The sequence below is a fragment of the Buteo buteo genome, chromosome 4 (genome assembly GCF_964188355.1).
Source record: "Buteo buteo chromosome 4, bButBut1.hap1.1, whole genome shotgun sequence".
NCBI lineage: Eukaryota > Metazoa > Chordata > Aves > Accipitriformes > Accipitridae > Buteo > Buteo buteo.
The window spans coordinates 65038059-65062304 of record NC_134174.1 but is presented as its reverse complement, the minus strand read 5'-3'; the positions used below and the strand labels follow the sequence as shown (position 1 = coordinate 65062304).

Genomic DNA, 24246 nt, shown 5'->3' with positions numbered 1-24246 from the left:
CAATCATATTGTCACCAAAAGCAGAAAATAAACGCTTCTAAAGCTGGATGAATTAGCAATGCATTTCAGAAGTATCAAGCACATTTAGAAACTCAAAAAGGAGACGGAGACGACGGTTGTCATGCTAGAACATTTACATTAATTAATTTTAATTAATTCATTAATTAAAACAGAGCAAATCCATTTTTCCGTTGCTAGTAAATCACATAAAACAATGGCTCAAGTGGCAAAAAGCAGGGATGCCGACCGCATTTGTAATACCAGCTTGTAGAAAGCCTGTTCAAGTCCGTCTTTTGTATTTTTCGCAAACCTAACTAACGTTCCTCGGCCGAGCACCGAGTGGAAGAACTCGATATCCGCGTTCCCTGGGTTTACGCCTGTACCGCAGTGTCAGGGGCAGCTTTCCCCGACTCCAGAAGCCGGCATCCTACTGAAAATTAAATGAACCCGATCTTTTATTTATAGTCTCTCTCCCATACGCGTGCAACTCGGAAGGGAGAATTCCGTCGCTCCGAATTCCGCTCTTTTATCAAGACCCGTAGCACTGCCAAGCTTTTAAGGCTTCTCCATCTCCGCGAGAGCGCGTTATTTTATTATAAAAAGGACTAACGCCGGCATTCCCCCACACCGCGGGTGTTACTTCAAACGCGTGGCCGCTCCCCTCCCTGTCGGCCTTTTCCCCCCCGTGGGCGGGACGCGGGATCACCTCAGCCCCCACACCCGCCACCACCCCGGAGGAGCCGAGGCGGTGCGGAGCCCTCTGCTCCTGGATGGCGGGCTCCGGGCATGGCGGAGGGACGCCCGTTTGACCCGTCCCGTCCCCGGTACCTCAGGGGACCTTCCCGCCATCCCAACCGCGCATGCGCGGAGCTCCCGAGCCGCCCCCCCCCCCGCCGCCTTGCGCAGGCGCACTCCGCCCGGCGGCCGCCGGGGAGGGTTCCTGTCAGGGTGTCCGCCGCTCGGTTCCGACCGCGGCGTTACGATGGCGAGCGGCTGCGAGGCGGAGGAGGCGGCCGCCGCCGCCGCCATCGCCGCCGCCGACCCGTGCTGTGTGGCGGCGGGGTGCTCTTGGCCCTGCGCGCCGCCGGACGGCCTGGCCCGGGCGCTCTGCCTGCGGCGAGACGCGGGCGGCGGCGGTGAGGCCAGGTGAGGGCGGTGGCGGCCGAGGGGACCCTCCGCCGCCCCCGGCGGGCCGCGCCGCCCCGCTGGCTCTTCTCCTCAGGCGGCTGCGGTGAAGGGGGCGGCGTGAGGGGGGGCCGGGCTGGGCCTGGGCCTGGGTGGTGGGGTGGGAGCGGGCCTGGCGGGACAACGCGGCCGTGGCGCTTTCCCCCCCGCCGCAGAACCGAGGCCGTCGTCGTGGAGAGGCGGACGGGCGGCGGGAGCGAGGCGCCCTGCGAGCTGCATCTGGAGTGCCGGCCCGCCGGCGCCGGGGAGATGGTCTCCGTCGGTATCCTGAGCGAGGCCCGGAACATGGAGGTCTACGTGGGCGAGGAGTACTGCGGGACCGGCCGGGGAGAGAGCCTGGGCGCTGCCCGGTCCCCGGGGTGAGTGGCGGCCTCTGGCCGCGGCCCTGGCGGGCACCGGGGGGTGCCTGCAGCAGCGGGAGGCGGCCGTCCACCTGGAGGGGGGGGAAGGTTTGCTCCTGGGTCCCTAACAGCGTCTGGCCCTTCTCTGACTGGCAACGTCGTTCTCTGTCTGTGTATCCGTAAGGTGCTCCTACTAGTAAAGACCTGATGTCTGCACCACGAAAGCCACCCGGTTTGGTCTTTCTGGAAGGTCTCTGCAAACCTGGTGAACGGGCACAGGCACTGCGGGCGCCTGAGATAACCCTGGTGTTCTCCTCACAGTTACGGGTGGCTTGCACGAATGCTGCCTCTTTGATAAAGATAAAAGGCTGCAGTTATGCTAGTTACCTTTTTGTTCTTCTGTAATTAGCGAAACGTTCAATTCAGTAAGTTATAAAGTGCCACTCTGAAATTCTGTTGGGTAAGACTACAGAAGGAGTTAGGGCAGGTGCAACGTTTCTGTATTGTTTAGTCTTTCTGGACAACAGATCTGCTCATCTCTTCAGCAGATCTATTTTAGTTGATCTTTACAAAAGACCTCCTGTCTATTTGATACGTAGTCATCTCGCACTTTTAAGAACAAGAGAGAAAATAAAAAAACAAAGAAGGATTTCTTTTCCCCTTCAATGCTTCCTTCCATGCTTTGCCAGGGGAATTAAAGCAATGTCTTCTCTTTTGTTTTTAAGTCGTTACATGCCACATCTGCTGCTTAATTAGCTAAATAAAAATGGCCGACTCAGAGCCTCAGGGAAGATGTGTGAATAACGTACTGAACCTCAAAAGCTTCCCTAGTAGATAATGTACGTACACATACAAATCCTTTTTTACATACGTATCTCATAATGCTTCTATGCAACTTGTATAGAATCTTAAAACTGCTATACCACATTAGAAATATGTTCCAGTCAGTCTTGTTTCTTATCTAAATATTTACTAATACAGAGTATTTCTACTAAAGAAAAAAGTACTTTATATAGTGATGTCACAGCTTGTTTATTTTATTTTTTCTAGCGAAACTGAAAAGGTTACTTTGTACAAAAAGTACCTTAAGTTTGAATGCCCTGCAGCCTCCTGTAGAATTAAGGTAGGGAGTTGAACAGAATTGTTTTATTTTTCTTTGTCTTTTTAATCACTTAATTGACTAAATTGCGTTGCTCTTACTCAAATTATTGTTTTTATACACTTCATTACTTCATATAATCACTTAAAAATAGGTTAGGTAGCACTTTGTCTTGACAAAGTTCTTTTAAATTTGTATCACAGTTTTCTTATGAAGACTTAATATTTATATGAGAGAGACAATACAGTCTTAGAGAGAAAAAAACTTCATAAACCAGATAAACTGCAGATAATCAACAGTTGCTATGTAATTAGAACTGTTAACTCTGATGCGGTTAAACAACCTTATGAAAATCTGTATGGCCACTGCTCTTAAGTGGTTAGAAGATCAAGGCCTGGTTTATCTTTGAGTCATGCAGTCAGAATTTTCCAAACAGTAATAGCAAGGAGAAATCGGCTTAATTTCCCTGGAAAAGAGTTCAGCATTGTTTTTCCCCAAGACTCAAAGAATAATGCATTGTCCCATACATACAAAGAAAACATGAAACTATTTTTTTCCTAACCAAAATACTTTTTCTCCTTCTTGCAATAGCTGCTCTCCATTGGTGAGAAACAAAGAGTACTCATCAGTAAAATAATTGTACAAGTGAAAGCAGTGTCTGCAAAACTAGCAACTGATTTTCCTTCACTAGGCTCAAGCATAGATCTAGACAAAGTGCAAACTATAATGGAGTCTATGGGATCTAAGTTGTCTCCAGGTGCTCAGCAACTCATGGACATGGTCCGATGTCAGCAGAAAGTAAGTCACTCTGCTTTTCCGTAAACATAAATAGTACTGATCTGTGACTGTACCTTCTGTAACGGTTAAGATGATTTGATGAAGAAGATTTTTTATTTTATTTTTTTTTAACCCACTTGGCTTTCTGCCAATTTAATCCTGGTTTAACTATTGCCACCGTTAAATGAGTGCAGTGAATAAAGATTGTGTACTCAGGGAATCACTGTGCATACATCAAGTCCAGAGTTAAAAACTCTGTGTCATCACCATTTTAAACTTCACTGCCACCCTACTCTCCTTTTGTTCGTTTCTATTGTCGCTGCTTGTCAAGGATAGTGGGCATGTTCACTGTAACGTCTGGGGTGTAGGTTAGATGGGCCGGTTTGTCTCCTTTATGGTTATTAAAAGGGTGTCACCTTCAACTAAAGGGAATGTGCTCTTACAGAGTGTTTATTTGATTTAGATTCTAGTCCTGCAAAGTAGGCTATTTCACCAGAATCCTGAATCCATCTGATGTTAAAAATGTTCTGTCCTGGGGACATAGCATGGTAAAAATGAAGTCAGTAAAACTGTTTTGTTACTTAGAAACTGACAAGATACTTAATGCATAATATGTACAGGGAAAATATTTTCCTATGCTTTTTCCTGAGAACAGAATTCAGAACTACTTGTAAAATCTTTACATCACAGTAGTAGAATGCTGAGTTATAAAGTATCTATTGCTATTATTGTATAATTTCCAGTATATTTTAATACTTAAATATTAATCGTATTGTTTTTCTTTCCATCAGAACAGTTTACCTCTTGGAGACAAACTTAATTGGATCTTTGGGAAAAATTCAGACTTTGGAGGTGACCATGCAATAGATGGATTGCGCAGTGCAGCTATTCAGACATTGCTAGATCAATCAGCCAGTGAACCTTTGCCTGTTAAAAAGCAGTTAACAAGTGAAACAATATATGAAGACGTAAAAACAAGTCATGATCTGAACACACAGGTACCCGAAAGAGGGAATACTTTTGATTCTGACAGACTTACTACCCAGCAAAATACAGATGACCTCAGAAATGATTTTAAAGTCATGGGATCTTTGCATATGCAGGAACAAGTGAGCGAAATCCCAAATGTAGCTAATCCACAGGTGCTTCTTCCTTTTCTTCAAAACTTATGTAGTCAGGTAAATCGTCTTCGGCTAAAAGATGGCGATAGGCATTTTGGTAAAAATGCAGTGTCTAAGGAGGAAGGCATTCAGTGTGTTGGGTAAGTTAAGTTTGGTAAACTTATTAAAGTAGTAGTTTGTCTGTATTTATTGACAAGTTTAAAAAATAAACAAGATCATCATGTAAGCATTTTATTCTCATTAACAGCAATTGTGAATGTTAAAATACGTGGTTTTGAAGGTTGTGTGGCGATGAACATGATTACAATTAATTTTTCAGATGACCTGCTTGAATATAGGAGATTTTTCAGAAGAAATCGCATCATTTGTTACTAAACTGTTTGTGTCTTTTTTGCCTCCATTTCACGTTTTATGATTTAAAAAAGAAAGTATGGTCTTTCTGCAATTTCATATACGTTTAGTTTGTCTTTCTTGTCTGTTCCTACATTTTCATTTTGACTACTTCTGCCTCCTAATTGTTATATCTTCTTTTTTTCACACTGTGCGCCATGATCTTTCTGCTGTATTCAGTGTATCTCATCCCACCCATCTTTCCTGTCCCTCCTCATTTGTTGGCATTTACAGTGCAAATTTCATAGTAGTAGAGCACCCAGTTTGATACCTAAGGAGCAATAGTGGAAATGACGAGATATAGGAATTGGGGTTCTAACAAAGCCTGAATATCTCCAGCTCCTGGGAAAGTGCAGTATTTTTAAAGAATGCAGATGCAAAAATAAAGAATTGCATAGTTTGTATAACTCTTGAAAGACTTTAGCTGAGAAGAATAAAGTCTGCCATACTGACAGAATTTGAACTCTGTGTATACTGTTGAGTTGCATGGATTTTGTCATACATAAATAAGCTGTCTGAGCCTTTGAAAAAATCAGGTTGAAAGAAGATGGCTATATACCGTTGCAGGTTTCTAAAAAAACTTCTGAGATTTAAAATGTGGCAGGTGGGCAAGGTATTTTACTTGTGCTAAAAACCTAATACCTTCTGAAGTTTATTGTCTAATAAATGAGATTTTAAATTTAAAAGAAGTTCAAGTGCCCAGATCTCTATCATGCTCCTTGCCATTAGGAAATAGGTTATACTTATTCTTATATTTGCTCTTTTCACAGGGTAGAACAACAGCCTATTTGCTCCTATTTGGAAAAGATTATCTCAAAAAATATGGATCTGATGGAGAAAAAACTAATGGACTATATTGATTGCCAAATCCAGGCTCTTCAGACTCATATAGATAACAAAATGGTTCTCTTAATGGACTTGGTTCAGAACTCAAAGCCAAACAAAATTTCACAAGAGCACTATGATTCTAACGAAGGGTTCTCTAATGGAGAGAGATAGATGTATATAGATATAGGACTTCAGTGTAAGTACTTTAAGGGCAATTATACTTTACAAAGCTTAGTATTTATGGAGTTATAACTGTAAAGAACCTCAGTGTTGTTGACTTGCATTTTGTTACTGTAATTCTATCCACTATTGTACACATTTGTTAGTTTTATGAAAGTTCTTAAGAATGTGTGTTTTTTTCCTAAATATAAGAATTTTGTATGCCCTTTGTGGCTTATTTATTTAAAGAGCATTGTTAAAAGCCGTATGAAACAGTTTCCCAGTTTCAGTTCGAACAATGGAGAAGTACTCTAAATAAACTGAGTTACAGCTTATCTTTTTACCTACGTGTAATCAGTTCACTTTTTTGTTTTCTTGATTTTTTTTTTTGTGTGTGTAACATGTTACCAGTAGAACAGAATGTAGTTTCTTTGTGCTTTTAGTTTATTTTAACGGCACTCCTGTCAATATGTTTATTACTCCATCTATAAGAGGAAGGGTAGTACTGGCATTACCTAACTTAGACTGTTTAAGGAGTCAGGTTTAGAGAGACAGGCTAACTTGAGCCCCAGCCTGGGTTCTTTGAAAGCCTTGCTGGCTGTACCGGCACCTAAGTTAGGAATCTAGGCTCCTCAAGTGATGCCTAAAACAAGACTGTCATTATACTTTTTCCCTCCTTAGTTAATTGAGCCATGCAGGAGCAACTGAAATGAATGTATACTTGCAGACTTCTATTTATCCGTGTTTCATTATCCTAAGAAATGTAAGTACTTCATTCGTGGTTCCTCTCAAGGGGATTTTTTTGCCAGATAGAATGTGCTGGGTAGGTAGGATCTGTTGCATTTCACCAACCTTAGGCCAGAGAATTAGCCTTATTGCATCGTATTTACTTCAGCCTGTTGGGATCAGTTCTGCTGTCACTTGGGGAGGTAGAAATGTGACTCGGAAGTCCCTCTTGTGGAAGGTCAAGTTTCATTCTTCGTTCTCTTTATTGCTCTTTGAATTCTGGGGTGCACCATTTCACTTGGACTGTATAGAGACTTAATGGTAAACTCCTAGTTTGTATTCGGTGTCTTAAAATGCATTGAGCAAAAGCTGTTGATGGGGAAGCAAGTGTTGACTGAGCAAGCAGCATAGGCACATACAATCCAGTATCTTTATCTAGTCTATCTAGTATTTTCTTCTTCTCCCTGAAAGCTGATGTGTTTTGAAGACTGTCAGATCTTGATGGTAGCATCCCACAGGAGGAGATTTTTGAAGAGAGGGTAGTTTACTTTGAACAGACATCTCGCGGTTGTCCCTCAGCTTAACTCATGCCAGGTGCAGTTTCAGAGTGATTCAAAAAGATAAAAAGATAATTTTTATTTTTGAAGAAAAAAGAACCTAAGTTATCTTGTACTTTACAAGTCCCTTTAGACCTGTAACGTTAGTTTTTAGTTCCTTTCTAAGAAACACCCTGAGGTAGATACTTACATGCTTTTTCATCTTGGTGATTTAAAATAGAGTATTAGGTTGAGAGGTTTTAATTACAAAAAAAGTTGAAATATGTTTCCAAGCATTGTTGTGTTCCAAGGCTGTTAGTTTATTGATTTTTGTTTGGTTTGGGTTTTTTCCCCTCTCCCCTCTTTGGGTGTCAAATCTGAATAGAAGTTGATGCAAATTCAGAATATCCTGAAGTAGTTAATATGAGCTCTGGATTTTTTGGTAGCTGTATCCTGTTTGGCGATTGTGATATTTTAGTATCACAGCTACCACAATGATAATATTTGAAATTAAAACCACAAATGAAAGAGTGTAGAGGTTGTATTGTTGCAGGTTCAGTGTTTCTTCAGGATCTGCTTTAGTGAGGGATTCTGTGTAGAGAAAAAATAAAGTGGGATATTTAAAGTTTGGAATACCATGTCATTTCAATGAAAATTAAACAAGCATTTTTTTTCAGGTATTTCTGTTCTGAGGAGTTGACCCACACCAATTGCAAATTCTGAATCTGTAGTACTGAAGAGTTGTAAAAATTTGTAATAATCACGCAGAATAGCATTGCAACGTTAACAAATTCTTTGGTATTGCTGTAGCCAAGTCTGCCAAGCAGTGCTGTCATTATCTGTAGAACCGGATAGATGGGAGACATATTGCTGAAGCAAAGCTGGGCAAAAAAGAAACTTGTCGCTCTAACTCTGTCCCTTCTAATGGTTTACTAGCTGGTCCTTGGTACAACTCATTATTTTTCTGTAAATCATGAAAGATACTGTGAGAATTAATCTATATTTTATAATACTTTGAGTGTGATTTATTTGCACTTGCATCCTTTTCACATTATTCATGTGTCTAGTTTCTAGCATATGGATGCAAAATCTTTCACTATTAAAAGAAAAATGTTTAAAATGCTGCTAGAGTTCAAAGAGGTTAATAATTATTTTAAAAAGGAAGAAAATGTTTATTACTATTAAGAGTGTGATTAATACTTCTTAGATCTGACACCTGAAAGCATATGGCACATTGTTCTAACTTCTATTGAGCACAAAGCTTCACCTGAGAAAAGCACAATGAGCACAGTGGGAGTAACAATACAAGCTTTTTAAAATAGCTTTTCCATGTTTTGTAGTCTATGTTAGCTGTCTCCTCATCTAGACCACTGTAAAGCAGACTGCAAATTGTGCAAAAGAGTATGTCAGATGGGGGCACTAAAGCTTAGTTGTCTTAAACAGCTTTGCTGCTCTAATTTAAAAGCATGGTGGTTTTGTGTTCTGCTCCAGTGGCTGTCCTCTTCATATTTTTGTTCTAATAGGCAATATGTACAGTGTGAGGATTTAACCTATTCATCTGTGTTTATCATCTGGCATTGCTTTTCTGTAGTACCAACAAATAAAACTGAGTGAAATTGAGTGGACTGTTAGAAGATACATGGGTTGTAACAAAGCCTGACTATTATTTGGAATGTGTTCTTTAAGTAGTCTGTGGCTTTGGGAAATGAGCCCTGGTCGTTTTGTTTGCCTCATCAAAAACTGTCACATTTGAAAATCTGAAATCTTTTCTTTCATGACTTTTTCTGAACACATAGTCAGATTCTGCATGTACTGCTTTTATAACTAGGAGCGAGTGCTGCTTTTTCTACTTCAAAGAGCACACCTTAATCCAAAAAGCCATCAGTGTGTTGGTTTGAACAGTATTTCTGTGATCTCACAAAACACAAGCTTTGTTGAACCCGTTTCTCTGGTGCCACGTTAGTTTTGAACTAGTGTAATTCACTTATTTCATCAGTGGAACAAAGGTAACATTTACACCAAGGAAGAGCTTAAATCAGGTTCTTAATTTATGTATTCCTCTTACCTGAGTGATCAGCAGACCTGAGATCTCTTTTCAGGCGGATGGGTCCTACTATGGTATTAGTTTTCCACGTGTATGCAGAAATAGCTCTCTTTTGCCTGGAGATACAGCCTTCAGTACAGCGAGAGTTTGGGGTTTTGCTGTCACAAATTAAAATATCACACTGGAGATAAACAGATGGAGAGCTCTGCAGGAACTTGAAGGCATTAAATTTGAATCTTCCATAGTGTTCAAGTGGTGGGTAGGTTACCACAGTGTCATCTTTACTGCAGCTGCAACAGAATTTACAGAGCTGTTAAAGTAGTCCACATACAATAATCATTCTTGCTAACTACTGTTAACTGTAACCACAGTATTTTATCTAGGGCATTATTTTAACATGTGGGCACACAGTGCTGTGCTTTTTTGCCTCTGCCCAGTGCAATGTGGTGCTTGTTTTAGCTAGCTCTGTTTATGTAATGCCTTTAAATTTCTGTGAAATTTAGCTTCCAACCACAGCGTACTAAAGAAGGTAAGTGGAAGAGAGACAAAAGAACTACCGTTGACATTTAGATTATATTTCCTCACATATTAGGAGACAGTCAAAATAATTTAGAGTCTTACCCACTTCTGATCAAGTCGTACGTTGGCGATCCAAAATCAGGTTGTGGAGATGCTATACAGGTATCAACAAACACCAAAAGATTTGCGTCAGTGGAATGAAGACTGACTTGAGCAAAAAGGGTTTGGTTCAAGTCTACATAGTACGGGGACTCGGATACAGGCTTGGAGAATGTATCTGAATCATAGAATGACATGCTAACACTGTATTTTCCCACAGCAGTTGTGTTTTGGATTACATTATTTTTTGTTATGTAAATGACTTCTAAGGTTGAATTGTTTTCCATTTTGCATTTTGCAATGATCTGTATGCTCTTTTGACGGGTGATAATGTTGCCAGTTGCAGAGAGAGATATGATGTTGGTGTAAGTGATGCTATGACCTTCATCCTGTAAATGGAATCATATGAAGTGCTCAGTTGTGATTATGTGAGCAGTGCCACTGAAAGCAGTTGTACTAAAGTTACAAAGCCACCCAGCTACGTTTATCAGAGGCTCAAGCTACCTTTGAAATGTGAAACAGGTTGCAACCAAAAAACTGTTATCAACCCTCCTCCTGTTTTTTCAAAACGCTGAACCAACCTGTGCAGGAAGAAGATTAAGGAATACTGCGTGGAGTGTGGGAAGTACCACAGCTATGCTTTGGTCACCCTTATCAAAACAGTGCTATGAGCTAGCTCTTGGGAGTCTTCACATCTTGGGGTTTTTCCCCTTTCCTTGTGACACCATGACAAGTGCCAGCTGTATCACTTGCAGGGAATGTTTGAGTTGCGTACCTAACATTGTGCTACTTCTGATAAACTGGGTTGGAGAAGGAGTGAAACAGTTGGGGTGAATTTGTGTGGACTCCCCTGGACTTCCTTCAAAAGGCTCGTTGATCATCAGGCTCTTAAAGAGGAAAAAGGTTCTTTCTACTTCAAGACTGGAAACATGTAATGGGATGAGCTAAGTGAAAGTAAATCAGCTTGTTCACATGATATTCATAAACTGCTTTTACAAGCTCTTATCATTCATAAGCTTTTGTTAGGTTATTCACAGAACTTTTTCTCCCTTTACCTTTTTAGTTGTTCCACAGCTGGTTAATGGGAAGGAAAAGATCACTGAATCTGTTACATCTGGACTGCAAGATGGATCATTCAGACGTAGGTGAGTTTCATTATAACCAAGGGAGTTCAGATAAGACTTGCTCAGAACAATTCTCATGCTATCTGAAGAGCATGTAAGGAGTGCTGCCATTGAAAGAGAAATTAAAAAAAAAAACAAACACAAAACCACCACGTTACCACAAAGTGCTGCAGTCATTTCTCAATTGGTCTAGACACTTGAACCTGTTGCATGGTTCTTGATTTGTCAGTTTGAAATGGCTCATGCATGTTTAAGGTCACACAGAAGTTGGAACAAAATTTCATGCTCGACTTAAAAACGTTAGATAAGCAAAACCATATAAAACTCATGCTGAAAGTTTAATTTTAAACCCAGAAAACCAGAATGAATTTCCCTTTATAAAAGGGAAAAGGAGTCAAAGTGCTAGTGCAGAACGGTGGGTGAGGAAATTGATTTGTGGCAGATATCGAGGCTTTAGAGGTTCGTTTTCTACTTCAGTTAATGAGAGGATGGGCATGCAAACGTGGAACCAGTAAGGATAGTGGTCAAGCTCTGGGGGAAAGGAAATTGCAACACATCTAAGCCCTGTTTGACTAACCAGTGCAGACCGTTTACCTGAGTATCTAAGGGAACAAAAACATTTAAACTTAACCAGTCAGAAAAAGTTTATCTCAGCATTTCTAGGATGGTAACAATGCCTGCTTTGTCCAAAACAAGGAAAAACTGAGATTTTCAGTGGTGCCAGCCAGAAAAAAGGACCAAAAAGTGAAAGAACAGGCTTTCTTTCACAGATGGGTTTGGTAGTAACTTATGCTCCATAGGTGAGATGATGTGGGATTTTTGTATGTGAAGAGGGTTTTTAATTACCATTAAAAAGACTTAAATCCTTAGTATTAAACATTTGTTCTTGATATTTGTAAGGGAAGGGAAGAATTATATGTGAAATTAAGAAACAGCATCCTATTCATGTAGCGAGTGTACTTACTGTTGGGCTCCACAGGAGCTAACAGTGGAGTGCTGGTATACTGAGCAGAAAATCCTCTGTAGGAGTTGGCATAGTCTGTAGATAACACAACTGTCATAACATTTGAAGAAGATTCAAATGTGGGCTGAGCAACACCACATACTTTTCCTATTAAGCCAGTATTAGTGGTGAGGCCGTCATAGACTGCTGTGAAATCAAACTGGCAGTTTGGGTCTAGTTCCAGGCTGTAGACAGAGAAAAAATAATTACAGGAAACCTGAGTATAGGGAACATTGCTCATACTGGATAGGGGATCCAGTGCAGATAAAGCGTCTGATGAATTCCAGTTGACTGAAACAACAGAATGGAGAATAAAAGAACACGTAAATAGACATTATTAAAACTAAATAAAACATGGAAATCCCTCAAAGGCAAGGAATGCTTAATAAGAGTGTGATTCTGCTCCCATTGAAATAGCAAACATTTTGCTGTAGCTCTCCACAGAAGCTGCATCAGCTATGTTTTTATAGCTCTGATACTGTATATATTGATTGCTACTTATTTACTGAACATAACCACACCTTCAAATACATATTTTTTATATATATGTAAATAATCCTGTATCCTAAAATAAAGAGCTTTTAAAGTGTAGGGTTGACTTAAGCAGGTCTCTGAAACCTCTTGCGTATGTCACTAGAGGAAGGCTCTTGCCCTTTTTATCAATCTGCATAAGAATTTATCTTGGTGCTTGCCACCCTTGATGAAAAGCACCAGCTGTACCGTGGTGGGTGGATGCCTCCAGAACAACATCTCTGTTCCTGAATCAGCAGATGGACCCTGAGCAGGACTGGTGAGAGCATACACCATGCTGCGCGGAGTTCATCTTCTCAGAGGGCAGTGGTCCAGGTAACTATTTCCTATAGAATCCTATATGTTTAATACTGAATTCTTATACAGCATTCTGCAGTCTGAATATCTCCAGAAATGTTCTTGAAGATATCGCCCTTTGAATTACCTTGGTCTTGAGACTTTCCTCCATGCACAGTGTCCACTGGTGCAGGGAAAGCCAAAAAAGGGCTACCAGGCTGCTACGTATGGGAGACCAACCCTGATAAAGTGCAATATGGGTCAGGAGAATCCATGCCAGTGTGGTGTCCTTATGCCAATGCATCCATTAGCATTTATACCTGGAAGTACTTAAGCCAGTGCTACGTTACCTTCTTTGCCCAACGGCCAGCAATATTAAGGAAGTCATACTTTGGGCAATGTTTGCTTTATTCTTCTTTTGACCCTCAGTCCTAAATTGCAATTACAGTACACATGATGGTTTTAAACGTGTCTTATGTAGCAAAAGCTTTATTTATACTGATGGATTTAAATTCAGATCATGCAGGCTAGCTTAGACTGGCCCTCTGCCTCATGGCTAGTCACCTGAAATGCTTTCTGCGTTCCACTGACTGGCACTGCGGTAGCTATAGGGTAGTGTATGGTGATGTGGAACACGTTGCAATTACTTTATCATAAGAGTCAGCAAAGCATGTTTTAAAAGTGTATAGATGTTGTAAAAGTTTGAAAGTGCTTCTGGTTCCTGTGTTTAAAGTAATGCTTTTAAACAGAATGAAAAGAAGATTAATAGAGCATTAAGGCATTTACTCACAAAAAATCCTGGAACTGTAAGTTTATCTTCGAGTTTTTTGCTGTTTGTATGTGCCAGACACAGTATGTAAATTCAGGGTAACGTTCTGGGTAGTTAGGGCTGGTAAGTGTCCCATTGGGACCAGTTAATTGTCCCCCACAATTTTCAATTTCTGAAAAGAAGAGTAAATATATTGGTAACATAACAGTATATGTAATGAGCCATAAAAAAAATAAATTAAAGTCCTGAAATTATGTAACTAGCAGGATTGTTTCTTGAGGATTCCATTCCTTTGGAAATGATTAAAGGTACTAAAGATAGAACTTTGATAGAGAATGTCAGGTCAGGTGGATGTTACAAAATGAAGCCTGTTGTCACTGTGGTATATCTGTGAGGCACAGTGTAATGACATCTGAGATGGCTGTAGATGAGTTAGCTTTGATACAGTGAGCGATTATTTATGTCTACATTTTGGGTAAATTAGGTGCCATCTTGAAAAACTGGTAATGAAGATGCTACACCAACCAAAAGAAACCCTGAGAAACTTTATATTAGAGAAAACTGTGAGGCCTTGGCCATGATCTATATGGAAGTGGAAAATTTTCAAGTCTGAGAGAGATTTTAATTGACACGCAAAGGCAGAATAAAATGAAGTCAGTGGAAACCTTAGAAAGACAAATGTAGACTAGAAATAGGGAACAATTTTTCAGCAGCAAAGTTAAGCACTGGAGCAGCATAAACTAGGTTGTGGTAACTACTCTGTAAAATTGGAGCTTTTAAGAGCTTAATACCATGTCACTCAGATCAGCAGAAGCAAAGGAACTGGTCGCAAGCCAAGACTGATTTTGTCTGAGCTATTCTTACCTTTTAAGGAAAAATGTAAGGAGCTTGTTGAATGAAAATCCTTACTGATTTCTGTGACCTGTACTAGGTAGGAGTTCTGACTACGTGGTCGTACTCTCTTTCTGGGTAAATGCTATAATATTTGCAAACTGAGTAAATTTAGTAGAAGCCTCTAAGTAAAAGTAAAGTTCCATAATCCTGCCTTTGCAATCATTTTTTCTGAGTAAAATTTAACTTTTTAGGCTCTCTGCAAGTGCACTGTTGTTTTGCTGCCTCTTTCCTTTCACTGATTTTCCCCCAAACCATTCTCTAAGGCTTGAAGAACTGAGTGAGACTGATTAAAGATACTGTTAATAGTCTGTAATTGCAGTCCTAAACTTTCCCTTAATGGCAACGTTTCTTTTAATGGTGCAATTCAAATGGTATTTAACGACTTACTTTTTTCTGGTGAAAAGAAGTAGTAGAAGACAAAGAAGTTCCGTGTGAAAGCCATGGAGTTTGTAGTTATATGAAAAGTTAAACTGTCTGAAGACGATTGAAGTACCGGGACTGCATCAGTGTCGTTACATATTTGTCCAAGAAGAGGTGAATTTGTTGAGGGACCATCATATACTTTAATACTTTCTGTTTCACAGCTTGAAGAAGGAGCAAATCTATTGAAAAAACACAGTGAGAACTACCTAAGCTCACTGATAGATACACAGGCTCGTAGATAGATACACGAGTGGCATTCCTCAGGGGTCGGTATTGGGACCAGCGCTGTTTAACATCTTTGTTGGCGACATGGACAGTGAGATTGAGCGCACCCTCAGCAAGTTTGCCGACGACACCAAGCTGTGTGGTGCAGTCGACACGCTGGAGGGAAGGGATGCCATCCAGAGGGACCTGGACAGGCTTGAGAGGTGGGCTCGTGCGAACCTCATGAAGTTCAACAAGGCCAAGCACAAGGTCCTGCACATGGGTTGGGGTAATCCCAAGCACAAATACAGGCTGGGCGATGAGTGGATTGAAAGTAGCCCTGCGCAGAAGGACTTGGGGTTATCAGTGGATGAAAAACTGAATATGACCCGGCAATGTGTGCTCGCAGCCCAGAAAGCCAACTATATCTTGGGCTGCATCAAGAGAGATTCTCCCCCTCTACTCTGCTCTCGTGAGACCCCATCTGCGTTCAGCTCTGGGTCCCCAACATTAGAAGGACATGGACCTGTTGGAGCGAGTCCAGAGGAGGGCCACCAAGATGATCAGAGGGCTGGAGCACCTCTCCTATGGAGACAGGCTGAGAGAGTTGGGGTTGTTCAGCCTGAAGAAGTGAAGGCTCTGGGGAGACCTTAGAGCATCCTTCCAGTACCTAAAGGGGGGCTACAAGAGAGATGGGGAGGGACTTTTTACAAGGGCATGTAGGGATAGGACATGGGGTAATGGCTTTACACTGAAAGAGGGCAGATTTAGATTAGATGTAAGGAAGAAGTTCTTCACTGTGCGGGTGGTGAGGCACTGGCACAGGTTGCCCAGAGAAGCTGTGGCTGCCCCATCCCTGGCAGTGTTCAAGGCCAGCTTGGATGGGGCTTGGAGCAAACTGGTCCAGTGGAAGGTGTCCCTGCCCATGGCGGGAGGTTGGAACTAGATGATCTTTAAGGTCCCTTCCAACCCAAACCATTCTATGATTCATTGGAGTCCACAATGCAGATTCAATACAGAGAAATATTTGGACGCAAAATTATTCTGTGCTGTATTCTAATGGAATGAAACAGTACAAAAGCATCTGGAGGAAATACTTACTTAAAATGGGAGAAAATAAGCCTAATTGTTTGATTTACGTTCTTCTGAATTTGCCAGACACAGTTTGCATTTGCTTTTAGTTGAATCTTTAATGCTTTGTTGAGCTCATGAAGTGAAGCACCACAGCGAGGTACACCTATTGAAGAACAGCAACAACAAAAATCAGCTTGCAAGGTTCTGTCTCAAGTTTCCTCTTGTGATAATGTTTCATCCTACACTATGCAAAGACTCTGGGACAGTCCATCGTGAAACAGACATGCAAAATGTTGTACTATTTTTTTTTTTGCATTTATATTACTGCAGTTTATGAAACCTGATGAATTAAATAGTAAAAGAATATTAGAAAATACTTTTTATCCTAATTTTCCTAGTAGCAGAGAAAAGGGTAGTTAGGGGAACACATATCACAGATGAAGCCAGTGGCACAACTGGAAATGCCAGGTCATATAGGACACCTCAGCAACACTCTTCAGCAAGGTTTGTTGCCGCAAGCACTTCAAGCCTCTGGTCTTCCCCCTACACTCGATTCCTAAAGATCATTGAATCCAGGTCAGACATTCAGCCCTTGACTTAAAAGCATTTGAGAACCTACGCCCAGGGAATCAAAAAGACTTTTCCGATTTGAGCTTCTGAAGGAGTATGTGTAGGATTACTGTGTATTTACTGCTGCATACAATTCTCATCCTCCATCTCTAAACAGGTACTGCTAAGGACAAGAAGCTTTGGAGAATGGCAGCGAAGATGATCGAAAGTTCAGAATAGCTTCCAGACAAGGAATAATTAAATGGACTGAAGTATTTCAGGTCAGAAAGGGGAGAACTAGGGGGGAAAGGAGATGCTAGAGATCTGTAAATTGATGGAGAGCTTTAATATGAAATATTCTCTTCCAATACAGTAACTCAGTGGCCTGGAATGAAACCAGTCAGTTGTGGTTTTGAAACAAAAGGAACTGGCTCTTTGCATGTGGATCTTTGCTGCAGGGTGATGTGGATGGTAAAAGTAAAACATAAAACAGTCAAATCCATGAAAGAAAAAGCCTTTGGTAACTATTAAACACAAAGAGCATTTCCTCTGTTTCAGAAGTCCTGAACCACATTTGCTGGTGACTGGGAGAGTATTCTGGGGAAGTATTATGCAGGCTTGTATGCATATTCTTGCCTGAGCATTCTCTGTCGACTGTTTCTGGGTTCAGGATGTGGGGCTAGCTGGACTTCAACCCTGTTCTTTTGTGAAAAAACACACAAACCGACCATGGTTGACATCACTGACGTCACTTAAGTTATGAAGTAGTTGCAGTAATGGCCATTGTATAGGAAACTTTAGAGAAAGTTTATAATCCAGTTTGAGCATAACGTCTCCTTTCTCCTTTAATATTGATCTAAAAATAATAGTCTAAAACAGCAGGAAGAATTTCCTATACGGTGTATGCAGTCCCAGTTAAAAAGGTCAGACTCTCTGATGAACTCCAGAGGGAAAAGAAAGATTTAGGAGAGACCTTTCTTGTTGCATGTGAAACCTTCTAATTGTAAAAGCATTACAAAGTCAGCCCTACCATCCCTCTGCGTCCCTCTGGACTGTTCTGTAGCCCAGCATCACTAGAGCAGCTCTGTAGCAATACTTCATTATTGTATAGTAGCTACCCACCATTAATCAGGGAAATTGCTGATCTGAGCACAGAATGGTGATCCTAAATCGAGCAAGACATGACTCTTTATTGCTTCTGATTGAACAAAAGAAAAATAAACAAATCTCTTTTAAAAAGCAACCATTTCCCAGTTAAGTCACTTTATTCCTGTTACTCCAATATAGTATTAATCTATAAAGGCAAATTTCTGTTCCAGAGTAAAAATCTCTTAAAAATCAAGTTCTTAAGTTAAAAATTTGCCATAGGCAGTCATATATTGATTTTTGAAATTTATTTACCATTTTTAACTCTTGCTGGCACATTCGGGTGTTACTATTGTGCAGCAGTACATTAAAAGAAGATGCACTTTTAGAGATATGTTAACATTTTTTTCCCTTCAGTTGCCTATAAAATACCTATTGTGCAAAACCTAATAAAATTTCACAGGTGAAAAAAAGACTAGATTTCCATACCCGTGTATTCAATTGAGTTGTCTTCAGCGAGAGCTAGAGCAGCAAAGAGAAGCAGGAGAAGGAACTGTCTGAGCGCCTGCATTTTGATGGCAGCTAGGGTGGTTAGGCTTTTCCAACTTTTATACCCCCTGCTATTTCATAATCATCTCGTATTACGTGGTATCATGGAGGGAGGGCTTAATCTCTGAGTTACTGTTTCTTTTTAACAGATATAAATGAGAAAGTAACAGGTGCGCCCATTTTTTTTAATATGTACTGCGTGGAGTAAATTTAACTGTGCTTTTGTCAGCTCTCATGGGTTCAAAGCACTTTTTTCAGTTAATTTCATTGAGCGTCTGTTTGGGTGTGTTGACATGAGCAGGAATGTTCTGGAAAGGATTGACAGACTCCCTTGGGAGACACATTCAGCAGTTTGCTCTTAGCGCTGCTCAGCAGGAGCTTGGTTTTTCCCACCTTCATTTTGACACCTTCCCTTTAGATTACACTGGGCAAATCATTCCCTATCCTCACTGAGGATTCCTCAGGTTATAAAGTGCGACTATCACAGTAGAGTTGTCATAAGTAAATAATTTGCTATTGCTGAAACATTCGTGGATGAACAAGGCCAGATTCATGTTAGTCACAGTTTAAAAGAAGATTGCACTGCAACCACTTTGCAGATAAACGTTTCTTAGTCCCATAGTAGAAGCTACCAAAAAAAGGAATCAGCCTTTCCTTCCCAAGGTGAGGAAACAAGCACAGTCCTAAGAGCCTCAATTCCTTCTAGCATGAGTCTATTGAGTATCTGTTCCAATGTATTTACGCTACTTTGGCTGTCTTTCCATAAGGACCAAAGCTCTTGAAATCCAGGCTATTTCTTACTGCAGGAGCGGATTCCCAATCTTTAAAGCTTCTCGAGGTTATGATAGTGCCAGTGCCACAGATGTGCTGTTACTCTGACCTTGGTTCGGTGCTGTGCCTGTGTGATTCTTTCCAATACAGAGAGCAGGTATCCTACAGCTGTGCAAACAGGTGTTCTTGCAAGTTTACTAGAAAAGTCAAATTGCAACACAGACTTTCTTGAAACAGATCCAGGTGCTTTCCTTCCATAAAACCAATTTTTTTGGTACAAACCCATTTTTTTTTTCTTTTATAAACAAACTGAAATATGATGCATCTGTAATGATCCTATATTTCTAATCTCAGACCTATGCCTTCTTTACAATTCTCTCTGATTTTTAACTCACTTGAAGGATTTTGAATGCAACCCTCTTCATCATGACAATGTACTTATCCTGCCTTTAAACATGGAGGCATTGAATACATGTATAAAGTTGTTGCATAGCATTTGAATTCGCTTTAGCTTCTGGAAATGCTAAATTTGCATTCACTCTGTATAGCCTTTCATTTCTTAAACCCACACACATACTTGCAAGGAATTTTCAAATGCTAACATCCATTTTGTGTGCCTTCAGCGCGTGAACTGGTGTGTGGAGCCCTGCCAATCAACGCTGTGTCCATTAGAAGCAAGAAAAAAATACCTGTGGCTACGATAGCCTGGTAAGTTACTCTGGTAGTTACAGGTTGGTAGTCAAACTGTTTGGCTTTACTTGTATATGAATGATTAGGAAATTTTCTTGTGCTGGAGATGATATTAAGGGACTAGACCCCTAAGCAGTGGCCCAGTGTTTCTGAAGGGCTGAGCCCGTGCTCACACTTGAGGCTGGCTGGCAGCTCCATCTTGCCTCTGAGTGTTCAAACTGTTTTCAAATCTTCTGTGTTAAGCCCAAGTTGAGGTAGTGTGATGTGTTCAGATATCAGGTAATGCTGAAATATGAATGGCCTGCTTTGCATTTCCTCTCCTACCTCAAAAGAAAATGGCCAGCAAGTCTTCCTGAAAGTCCTTTAAGATGAGAATGACTGTAGGGAAGGTGTTTTACTATAGTAGATCCTTAGAAGAAATTAGCGTGCACTTTAGTACAAAGCAGCAAGGATTCAGCTGTTGTGACACTTATTTACAGGCACTTTCTCTCACTGCCTGCAGCCGGGAGTACAACAGCAGGGAAAATGTGATTTCAAGCACTTTAAATCATTACCTGTGCGAAGCAGAGCAGCAGGGTTATCAGCATGATGGAGTTTTGTATGAACTAAGTATGATTAGGAAATACTCTGACTCAGGACGGGCATTACGGTTGTGCAGGATGAGGGTTTTGGCGGTGAGCCTGCTCAGCCAGTGCCAAGGCTTAACCACCAGGTGAGAGATTAGATCTGGAGCCTTCATGGGAGATCTGTGTGATTTTGGCAGTTGAAGGCTGGCTAAGTTATCCATGGAGAAGCTGAGTTTCAGAATGACTCTAGTCCCTTTTTTGAAGGGATGAAGCATAAAAGGAAAAGTCGCTGAAAAAAGTGGATTTTTTTTTTTTGTCTTGTGTGGCACAGCCTCTAGATACTAGGCTTCCTTATTCAGTACAGGGCATCTCATTATGAGGTTGAGTAATCTGCACATGCTCGCCATATGAAAACCGAGTATTGGCCTTAAAGATGCTTTTCACAGGCTGAGTTCACCAGAATATCCGTAGTTAATTCATCTCTTTCCCTGAGATGCCTGCTGTACTCCTGTACAGTTCTGCAATCAGCAAGATGTGTTTCTCTATTATGAACTGAATATTATTAATTTCCATTTTTTTTTTCACTAAGTCATTCCAAGGAGGACAATTTAACATTAAAGTGCAGAAACAATTTCTTGGCTCAAAGTGATATCATTTGAACAGCTATTGAAAGAAAAAGGATGAAGCAAATGCTTATAATGAAGTAAATTTAGATGTACAATTTTTTATAGTTCTAATCTCCAGTAATAAAACCTGACATATGGAAAGATTATAATAGTTTTATAGGTATTGCAGAGAGTGTATCTCCATACATGTACCATATTTTTTCCAAATATTTTTGAGTTCCTATTTAAGGTAATTGCTCAGACTTTACTGGTTACGAGGGATGCTTATCCTTTCATTTATGTCTCTTCGAGAGCTCAGAAAACAGCACTGTGACATGTGCATCTGTAATGCGAGTTAATCTTCCTTAAATGCCCAGTATTTGAGTTATTTGGTACAATGGGGAGAACTGGAAGAACTGTGAGGGAGAAACAAGTCTTGATGAGAAAAAATCAGCCAGCTGATCCAATCGTTCTTTGTCACTTAGAGCGTTTACTGAAGTTTAGGGTTTTACAAATCTGGAATATAGGTTCAGAAGATCTAAAATTAAGGAACACAGGTACAGCTAAGATTAAAATACCTTTAGATTTACACCCCCTAGTATAATGTATTTTATAGAAATTAGCAGCAGATGTGCAACACACTGATCACCTATAAAAGTGATCAACATAATGTTATGATTAGAAGAGGCATTACTGGGGCTGTTTTTATTTGGGGACGGTAATAATAATGACGCTGTCACTTGTGCTTCTTTTGCCTCTTGTCAGATAGCCCTGGTAGAGTTGGGAAGAATAACTGTATCTGTTGCATGCTAATATTTTGCACTGTAGGCAAACTCTTTGGTATATGGGAGCTCTAAACTTGAACCGGAAAATCCTCTTGCCTGGTGAATAGTAGTTCCCACAGGTTGGGTCCCTTACACACCTGAGAAAAGAAAAATGAAAAAAAACCACATATAATTGTCATACAAAAATTGTGATGTGGTCACAAAACCCATTTGTTTCATTGGTTGAAAGAAACTTTCCTTCAGAAATTTCTAACTGTGATGTTAATTGTAATTCACAGCACAGAAGTCCTGATCACAGATGCAGCTATATGGAACTTAAATGTGTATGGTGGTATAATATGTAACACAACATATATACCACACATGTATGTAGATGTATAAATATAAAACACCTGATGGAATTTTAAATATGTGAGAAAGAGTTACTGTGTAGGCCTGTTATCTTTCCAGTTATTTTGTATTTCAACTTTAGAATTTCTGAAGAGGTATGAAGAAACAATTCTATATCCCAAATCAACCAAACCCTCTTTAATCGGATGCTATATCCTTCTCTAATTTTTTTATATAATTTGTGAAATACCTTCTTAGAATTTATACCCATTCTTCTTCCCTAGCAGATTATTATGGTGAATTAAGCATAAAAAGCCAACTAACAAAACTGTGTGTTCTTGTCCTAATAGCTAGTTCATTTAAAAGCCTGCTGCTCCTTGCAAGCAGGTAACTCAAATGTGTTTCAGGACTAGGTATCTTTGGTGGATGTATTTGTTGTTGTCCGTATGAAGTCAATCACATGTGAGGAACTATTTTGAAATGGTTGTTGAGATATTATCCTTACTCTCCTTTGACTAAATCAGATGCCACAGTCATAAAATCATGAGGATTTGGAGAGAGCACACATGTGTCTGTAAATAACATCAGATTTGGCTCTGTGCGGTAGAGGGTAGCACAAACAAACAAATCCTGGTTTGGCTGAACATAGTATGATGAAGCCCTCTCTGAATTTGAAAAAGATGGTGAATCATAAAAGGCAAACTTGACAATAAATCATCTAGATGGAGTTTCCTGGTATGGAGACTCTGTAATAGTGGCTATCGTTTGGCCACCAGCATTCCTGTGTGTTTTGCAGTTGAGGTTTGGCGAGAGAGTTTGTATTTCTGGGGTAGAAGGTGCCAGAAATGGATCCTTCCACTGTGTTGGAACAGGTCATGGCTTGATGGGCTAGGAGTTTGGAGCTGCAAAGTATGGCAGAAATGTTTTCCTGAATGTCTCTAGAAATCTGGGAAACCTAAGGGGTAACAGGGCTCAGCTGTCCATGCTGGGAGGATCCTGGGCCACCCGAGGTGGCCCAACCGCAGGTCCCAGCTGAGGACATTGCCGGGTTGTGAGAAAGTCTGCAGAGGCGTGCGAGATAAGAGAGGTGAAATTACTGACGAATCAGTTACTGTTGATTCGGGTTCAGTTAGTAGCTCAAGGACTGGAGAGGGAAAAGACCAACATGGAGAAGTAGAAAGTCTTAAAGGGAAAAAAAACCATGGAGGCAGACAGTTGAGCGCAGTGGAAGGTCTGTTTCAAGGAACCATGGAGGAAGACCGACCCTTCCGTGCCTGACCGTCACCTGGCCGGCAAAGGCTTGTTGGGAGTCTCCTCAGTGTGGTGAGCACACTAACACCCAGCTTGTTAAATCCTGCTCTCTGTTGCATGTTGGAGGGAATATGCCATCGCTTTGCTTGTCGCAGCTATACATAACCCATGTGCAGAGTCTCTTTCTTTTGGGCACATTTAGTGGCACATAAAGTGACCTGATGAGGGAGGGTTACGAAAGGGAAGTGTGGTGGGGAAGTGTGTGAAGTGGTGAAGGTTGATAATATATAGTTTAGAATAATGAACCTTTGGAAACATGATTTTGTTTTGGTGTTAATATAACATTCATCTATGCTCTGGACGTTCCATATCAACTTCCTGAGTCTTGGCATTCACAAAGTCATGGGGGGGCATCATGGGGTAACAATCTTTAAAAATATTTTTGAAATTTTTTTTTCATAAATAATTTTGATAATGTCTTGGCGCATGATAATTTAAAACCCATACTTTCCTACCAGCCTTCTTGTGCCACAACTGTTGTATGGCGCGTGAAACATGGCGCAGGAGTTCATCCTAGGTATTCATTGGGGGTTGCTCAGGTGTCTGTTCCCTGCACGGTAGCTTCTGGCATTGGTGTAGGGTCTTCTGGGGTTCACTGTTATGAAAAATCCCTTCCCTAACTCTTATATCAATCAGTCTTTAGAGAATTAAAGTGTACTAACTTTGTTAATATACATTAGTTCTCATTATAAACTGTAACATAATGAGGTAGTGGAATTTTACTGGAGATTCCAGTATTGATCATGCTTAATTAAAACAAACTAAAGGACAGCCTGGCCCTGGAAAGAAAGACTTTGCTTCGTGGAAGCTTAAGGCTGTCCATGAAGGATTCCACTGGACAGGCAAGATAACGCCAGCATCCCAGCCCCTCTGACATGTCTT

At 40.7% G+C, this 24246-nt stretch overlaps 3 protein-coding genes across 3 annotated transcripts in view; 1 reads left to right on the top strand and 2 right to left on the bottom strand.

Annotated features, from left to right (window-relative positions):
• The first annotated feature begins 920 nt into the window (after positions 1-920).
• On the top strand, positions 921-6235 carry C4H10orf88 (chromosome 4 C10orf88 homolog). The gene is made up of 6 exons (XM_075026558.1): positions 921-1146; positions 1341-1544; positions 2577-2649; positions 3217-3423; positions 4194-4663; positions 5684-6235. The coding sequence occupies exons 1-6, from the start codon at positions 983-985 to the stop codon at positions 5910-5912; spliced, it is 1347 nt and encodes a 448-aa protein (XP_074882659.1). The 5' UTR covers positions 921-982; the 3' UTR covers positions 5913-6235.
• Positions 6236-7580: 1345 nt separating this feature from the next.
• On the bottom strand, positions 7581-18328 carry CUZD1 (CUB and zona pellucida like domains 1). Its single transcript, XM_075027000.1, has 9 exons — positions 18247-18328; positions 16150-16285; positions 14809-15023; positions 13549-13699; positions 11913-12136; positions 10880-11052; positions 9828-10213; positions 9228-9496; positions 7581-7753 (listed from the first exon to the last, which is right to left on the bottom strand). The coding sequence occupies exons 1-9, from the start codon at positions 18326-18328 to the stop codon at positions 7581-7583; spliced, it is 1809 nt and encodes a 602-aa protein (XP_074883101.1).
• Positions 18329-21852: 3524 nt separating this feature from the next.
• LOC142030495 (scavenger receptor cysteine-rich domain-containing protein DMBT1-like) overlaps positions 21853-24246 on the bottom strand; it is a 52313-nt gene continuing 49919 nt past the window's right edge. Inside the window, exon 26 of the mRNA XM_075026732.1 lies at positions 21853-21860. Coding sequence (XP_074882833.1) covers positions 21853-21860 — 8 coding nt within the window. The remainder of the gene's footprint in view (positions 21861-24246) is intronic.

Excerpts from the sequence above, each read along its gene's own strand:
- C4H10orf88 (XM_075026558.1), top strand. The coding sequence starts at position 983 with ATGGCGAGCGGCTGCGAGGCGGAGGAGGCGGCCGCCGCCGCCGCCATC. Across the intron at positions 2,650-3,216 it reads CAGCCTCCTGTAGAATTAAG|CTGCTCTCCATTGGTGAGAA; the intron begins GTAGGGAGTTGA and ends TTCTTGCAATAG. Across the intron at positions 3,424-4,193 it reads TGGTCCGATGTCAGCAGAAA|AACAGTTTACCTCTTGGAGA; the intron begins GTAAGTCACTCT and ends TCTTTCCATCAG.
- CUZD1 (XM_075027000.1), bottom strand. The coding sequence starts at position 18,328 with ATGCAGGCGCTCAGACAGTTCCTTCTCCTGCTTCTCTTTGCTGCTCTA. Across the intron at positions 9,497-9,827 it reads TACGACTTGATCAGAAGTGG|CTGCAGTAAAGATGACACTG; the intron begins GTAAGACTCTAA and ends ATTCTGTTGCAG. Across the intron at positions 7,754-9,227 it reads CAGGTCTGCTGATCACTCAG|AATCCCTCACTAAAGCAGAT; the intron begins GTAAGAGGAATA and ends TTCTCTACACAG.